Genomic DNA, 6735 nt, shown 5'->3' with positions numbered 1-6735 from the left:
CGGAGAATTCGCATCCTCTAAGATATCTCATATTTTGCGTGACTTTCCTGAAAATCTCAACCGTTTAAATAGTTCTGCACGAATCTCAAAACTCAAATAATATGGGCCCCCGTGCTATCCCCGAATAGTCACCGGACACGTAGGTCACGCAAAATATGAGATATCTCAGAGGAAACGCACTCAATCCGGAGATGATGACGTGGATGCTTTGTGTGGTTTTTGTAGATTTTCATTTTGGTGTTATGGATGGATGTTGCAAGGCCTTCGTCTCGTAAAATAAACAATAAGGCCTGTTAGGCTGTTACTCATCATTTATAACAAATTGGGCCGCAAAAAATGAAGCATGAAAATAATTTGGGCGGTCGTGATTTCAATGTCCCAATGAATCTACTGGTCATTGTTCTGGAGAAAATGGATCTTTGATATCTTCTGTAGTTCTGTCAGTTTAGCTCATTTTATTTGGAGTGGGAATATTTCCTTCTCATCACAATTAATAAGGAAATAATAATCTAATAAGTTGATTTCAGTATCCTATGAGATAACAGAATATTTCAGTTAATCTAAAATCGGACTGTATTGAATTCAGTACTTATTCAAAATGGATCTTTGATATCATCTGTAGATTCCCTTTATTACGGTACCTGGGGGATACGGATTAAACGAACACCTCATATGATTTTATTCCAATCCTTATCAGTCAATTGGACGGCCCAGATTTCTTCTCTTCAGTCTCTCTCTCTCTCTCTCTCTCTCTCTCCTCCGATTGATGAATTCAATTCAATCCCTGAACCTACCCTGACTACTATAATAAAAATAAATAAAAAACACTGACACGAAACACACTCTACGTCCGAAATTTTTATTAATAGAAAATATAATAAAAAAATATTCAGATTAGAGAACACTTTTGATTTTTTTCGAGATATAAGGAAAACGTTTTGATTTATCACGGCCTCTGGCGTTATGACTTATCACGGCCAAGATTAGCACTAATTACCGCACTTATTAAAAAAAAAAAAAAAAAAAAAAAAATTCATGTCCATGATTGATAATCACGGCCAGCATATATACTATATTAAAATGGACAAAACTCAGATCTCATTCTACACGGTCAGATATTGCACTGGACAAACTCAGATCTCATTCTACACGGTCAGATATTGCACTGGATTTGAATTCTGGCCGTGATTATCAATCACGGCCAGGAACTCTTTTTTTTTTTTTTTTAAATAAGTGCGGTAATTAGTGTTAATTCTGGCCGTGATAAGCCATAACGGTCAGAGACCGTGATAAATCAAAACGTTTTCCCTATATCTCAAAAAAAATCAAAAGTGTTCTCTAATCTGGATATTTTTTTATTATATTTTCTATTAATAAAAATTTCGGCACTCTACGTCCTACGGGGTATGGTCTACACTCTACACTCTACACTAACACTACTCTACTACACTGACAGTCTGACACAAACAGCTCATTGGCATTGCCTGTTAACCCATACCCATTACTCTTCTTGTTGAAGCAAAGAGAGGAAACGCAGAAATAAATTGCATGGGTCCCTTGGATCCGTAAGTGGTGCTTTTCCCTTCCAATTGAGCAATCTGCCAGGTTGTAAAGTCTCTTCTTTTTCATTTCCTGTTTTCTCTTGCTTTTTGATTATAAATTATAAATCATCCCACGGCTTAAACTTTGAACAGTTCTTTTTTCTCTCTTCCCATTTTTGTTCCATTTTAATCTCTCTCAATTCCGTTTTGACAGAGTAATGCCTTTGAAATTCATTCTCTGAAAGAATTTGTTTTTGATAGATAACTTGAGGGCGTTTCTTTTTTGAATAGTTTCAGTTTCTCTAATCTGTCAATATAACCCTCTAATTTGTCTGAATCTCTCAAAGATGGAATATTTGCTTGGTCTTTTGTTTCTAATTTGTACAATGTTTCCTCTCATCTTTTCAGCATTTACTCCCATAGACAATTATCACATTTCATGCGGCTCTACACAAAGCTTCTTGTTTCAAGGCCAATTATTCAACCCTGATTCACCAAACCAACCAAATTTCTCTCTGAAAACTTCAAAAGATTTATCTTTTGCAATTTCTAACCCCAATTTAAATTCATCTCTTCCTTCTCCTCTATACCAATCTCTTAGATTGTTCACACAGGCAGCCTATTACCAGTTCAATATCCACCAACCGGGTCGCCATTGGATCCGCTTACACTTCTATCCATTGTCCAATTCTACCCATGATCTCCTCTCAGCACCATTAACTGTATTAACTGATGATTTTGTGCTAATGAACAACTTCACCTTCAAAAATTCAAACCACACCTTCCTATTTAAGGAATTCTCAATTAATGTAACTTCTGATTTGCTCTCTTTAATCTTTGTACCATCACAAGGATCAGTTTCTTTCATTAATGCGATTGAGATTGTATCTATACCTGATTCATTAATTGAAGATGAGGTTGTTACCATACCAAGTGCATTTTTTACCGGGTTGTCGGGTCTTGGGTTTGAGACAATGTACAGGTTAAACATGGGAGGTCCGATAATTACTCCATTGAATGATTCGCTCGGCCGATACTGGGAGAATGACTCGGGTTACCTCCATGTTAATAACTCTGCAGTAAAGGTACGGCAATAGTTAAAAGTAGAACATTGTGTTGACTGGTACTGACATCATGCCATTTTAAGTGTACTAAATATTGAGCTTACAAGTCCTAACTATTGGGTTTGTTAGCAGGATGGCCTTGCAGTGGTTAACATTACCAGTACCCAGAATTCTCAGTCTTTGAAGAACTTTACCATTTGAAAGTGTGCACAACATCTACATATCTGACTAACATTAACAGTGTTATTTGTAGCAAACATGCAGTGTGATCCTCATTTCTTTGTAATGTACATGTAGTGCCATAGATACTTTCATTTTGTTATTCTTGTACTTGAATTCTTATGGCCTAGGTACTTATAAGGCTTGACAATGGGATAAAATAATCCAGCCTCGCAATTTTAACCTGATATAAATTGTTGCAGGAAAATTTAATCATTTTCTAACATGAATGAACTTGGTGTATGGCAGGTGTCTGTAAACCCAATAACAATCAAATACCCAAGTGGGCTAACAACTGAGACAGCACCCGCATTGGTTTACTCCACAGCCGAAGCAATGGGAGACCCAAATGTAACAAGTCCAGATTTTAACATTACGTGGGTTTTCACCGTGGACCCGACCTTTATATACCTTCTTCGCATGCACTTCTGTGACATAGTTAGTGAGGCGCTCAACATGTTGATCTTCAATGTGTACGTGAATTACGACATTGCCATTGAGAGCTTGGATCTCTCTTCTTTAAAAGGCGGCCTCTCGGTGCCATATTACAAAGATATCATCTCAAACTCTTCTAAGGGATCAACCACACTAACTGTTAGCATTGGAACCGATAATGTGTTGGATTTTAGTAATGCAATCTTAAATGGATTGGAGATAATGAAGATTAGCAATGAATTTATGGCCCTAGATGGTACTTTATCAGTACATGACATTTTGCCAGACTCGGTACCAGGTAAAGGTGTGAAACGGGTCCAGTTTATTGTGTCTCTTGCCTTTGGGTTACTTGTCATGGCATTAGTCTTGGTAGTTTTGAGATATTACTGTCTGACAGTTCGTCAGAGGAAGGCACTAAATTGTAGCAATCCATGGTTGCCTCTCCCTCTGATCGGTAGTGGCACCACACATACAATGAGCAGTAAAGTCTCCATGTTATCGAACAGAAGTGGTACAGCTAGTTGTATCTCTCTTGCCTCAACAAATTTCGGTCGGCTTTTCACATTTCAAGAGTTAATGTATGCCACTAACAATTTCAATGAAACCTTAGTCTTGGGCGTAGGTGGGTTCGGTAAGGTTTACAAAGGAACCCTGGAAGATGGTACAACCATTGCTGTCAAGAGGGGAAACCCTAGATCAGAACAAGGTCTAGCCGAGTTCCATACTGAAATACAAATGCTTTCTAAGCTCAGGCACCGTCATTTGGTATCATTAATTGGGTATTGCAATGAGCGATCAGAGATGATATTAGTGTACGAGTACATGGCAAATGGCCCATTAAGGAGCCACCTATATGGGTCGGATCTAAAACCTCTCTCTTGGAAGCAACGGTTGGAGATATGTATTGGTGCAGCAAGAGGCTTGCACTACCTGCATACAGGTGCAACCTGTAGTATAATACACCGAGATGTGAAGACTACAAATATTTTGTTGGACGAGAATTTTGTGGCCAAAGTTGCAGATTTCGGGTTGTCTAAAACTGGACCTGCTTTGGATCAAACCCATGTAAGCACAGCAGTGAAGGGCAGTTTTGGGTACTTGGATCCTGAATATTTTAGAAGGCAACAATTGACTGAGAAATCTGATGTATACTCTTTTGGGGTCGTATTATTGGAAGTGCTTTGTGCCCGACCTGTATTGAATCCAATTTTGCCAAGGGAGCAAGTCAACATTGCTGAGTGGGCGATGTCATGGCAGAAAAAGGGTCTGTTGGATCAGATCGTGGATCCTGCTTTGTCAGGAAAATTAAGTGCAGCTTCATTAAAGAAATATGGGGATACAGTTGAGAAATGTTTAGCGGATCACGGGTCAGACCGACCCGGAATGGGGGATGTGTTGTGGAATTTAGAGTATGCTCTTCAACTTGAAGAGTCCTCGGTGTCTCTTACAGGTGGGGATGAGAACAGTATTAATAGTGTTCATGGGACTGTTATGGAGGGCCATTTTGGGGATAAAAGTGTTAATGTTAGTTATATAGGTGATGCCTCAAGCTCGGTCTTCTCTCAAATAGTGAACCCAAAAGGGAGATGATGATATTGGTACCATACCAGTACTGCTAACAAGATTCCATGTTTGATGGCAGATGCACTGCTGCAAGGTTTTTTAATTACCTTTTTCGAAATGTTAGGAGGTTTATCATCTCACCTTTTCTGTTTTTATTATCTTATATTTTGCTTATTTTTATATACTTCCTTTTATGGCCTAATGGCTTTCTGTATTTGATCGGCGGTAATTGTAAGGAGACTAAACTTGTAGAAACATGAGTAGGGAGATCATGAGCACCAAATAAAAAGATCTGATCCTTTTCAAAACTTATAGAATAGAAACGTGGTGTTTAAAAAAGGAACTTTGCAATCCCTATCAGTAAAGAAGCAGAATCTGGTACTTCCAATTTTTTCAGTTTTGACTGGTAGAGTTATATGTGGACTTCTTTTGGCTTAATTAACACATGCATAGATCATGATTTGGCTGAATTAGGGATTAATTGTAACTCAATAGGAAAGATTAAGCATATGATATCTTCTGCTACATTTCAAACTGCTTATATAATTTATATATATTTATTTTCATGTATATTACTTTTTGTGCTACTGTTTCCTGAATTGATAACCTCTAAATAGTAAATACCACTGTTCTACTGTTGCTTTATGTTATGCATTATATTTTTATTTAATTTTCTCTCCATGATTTAAAAAAAAAAATATCATGTGTACAAAAATTTAATTGAATTTTTTTTTTTTTTATATAGTTCAGCTTCTCTCATAAAATATCAACTGTGTTTGTAGTTTAGTATAGAATTTCGTTTTATGGTTGTGGGAACTTGAGTTCCCGATTTTTTTATTTATATCCAAAAATTAAATTAAATTTCAAAAACTAACCGAACCGGCTGTCAAATTTTAAATCTACCCAAACCGGTTAACCGTTAACCGGACCAAATTTCCGGTTAACGGTTAACCGGACCCTTTGAAATGGTTCGGTTAACCGTTAACCGGACCCAAACCATGGGTCCGGTTAACGGTTAACCGGATTCGTTGGTTCGCTGAACCGTTAACCGAACCCAATTTTTTTTTATTTTTTTTTATTTTTTACTTTTTTTTAAAACAGAAAATTTTAAATTTTTTTTATTTTTCTATTGAAAATATACATGAAAATTCGTATTTAGATTTATCAAATTTACACCAAAAATTTTTGTAAATCAAATATGAAATTTAAAATTATAGAAAAATACACATACACATACACATACACATATACATATACATATACATATACATAAATAATATACGGTTACCAATTTTTTTTTTTTTTTACTTTTTTTTAAAACAGAAAATTTTAAATTTTTTTATTTTTCTATTGAAAATATACATGAAAATTCGTATTTAGATTTTTCAAATTTACACCAAAAATTTTTGTAAATCAAATATGAAATTTAAAATTATAGAAAAATACACATACACATACACATATACATATACATATACATAAATAATATACGGTTACCAATTTTTTTTTTTTTTTTACTTTTTTTAAAAAAAATTTTAAAAGAGAAAATTTTAATAAATCTAAATACGAATTTTCATGTATATTTTCAATAGAAAAATAAAAAATATTAAAATTTTCTGTTTAAAAAAAAGTAAAAAATAAATAAAAATTTGGTAACCGTATATTATTTATGTATATGTGTATGTATATGTGTATGTGTATGTGTATGTGTATGTGTATGTGTATGTGTATGTGTATTTTTCTATAATTTTAAATTTCATATTTGATTTACAAAAAATTTTGGTGTAAATTTGATAAATCTAAATACGAATTTTCATGTATATTTTCAATAGAAAAATAAAAAAATTTAAAATTTTCTGTTTTAAAAAAAAGTAAAAAAAAAAAAAATAATTGGTAACCGTATATTATTTATG

At 34.7% G+C, this 6735-nt stretch overlaps 1 protein-coding gene across 1 annotated transcript; it reads left to right on the top strand.

Annotated features, from left to right (window-relative positions):
• The first annotated feature begins 1704 nt into the window (after window positions 1-1704).
• THE1 (protein kinase family protein) lies at window positions 1705-5011 on the top strand. The gene is made up of 2 exons (XM_078305081.1): window positions 1705-2626; window positions 3074-5011. Exons 1-2 carry the CDS (start codon window positions 1889-1891, stop codon window positions 4847-4849), a joined length of 2514 nt encoding a protein of 837 aa, XP_078161207.1. The 5' UTR covers window positions 1705-1888; the 3' UTR covers window positions 4850-5011.
• Window positions 5012-6735: the final 1724 nt, after the last annotated feature.

The sequence above is a fragment of the Carex rostrata genome, chromosome 1 (assembly GCF_964058835.1).
Source record: "Carex rostrata chromosome 1, lpCarRost1.2, whole genome shotgun sequence".
NCBI classification, from domain to species: Eukaryota; Viridiplantae; Streptophyta; class Magnoliopsida; order Poales; family Cyperaceae; genus Carex; species Carex rostrata.
This window is presented reverse-complemented; position numbering and strand designations above follow the sequence as displayed.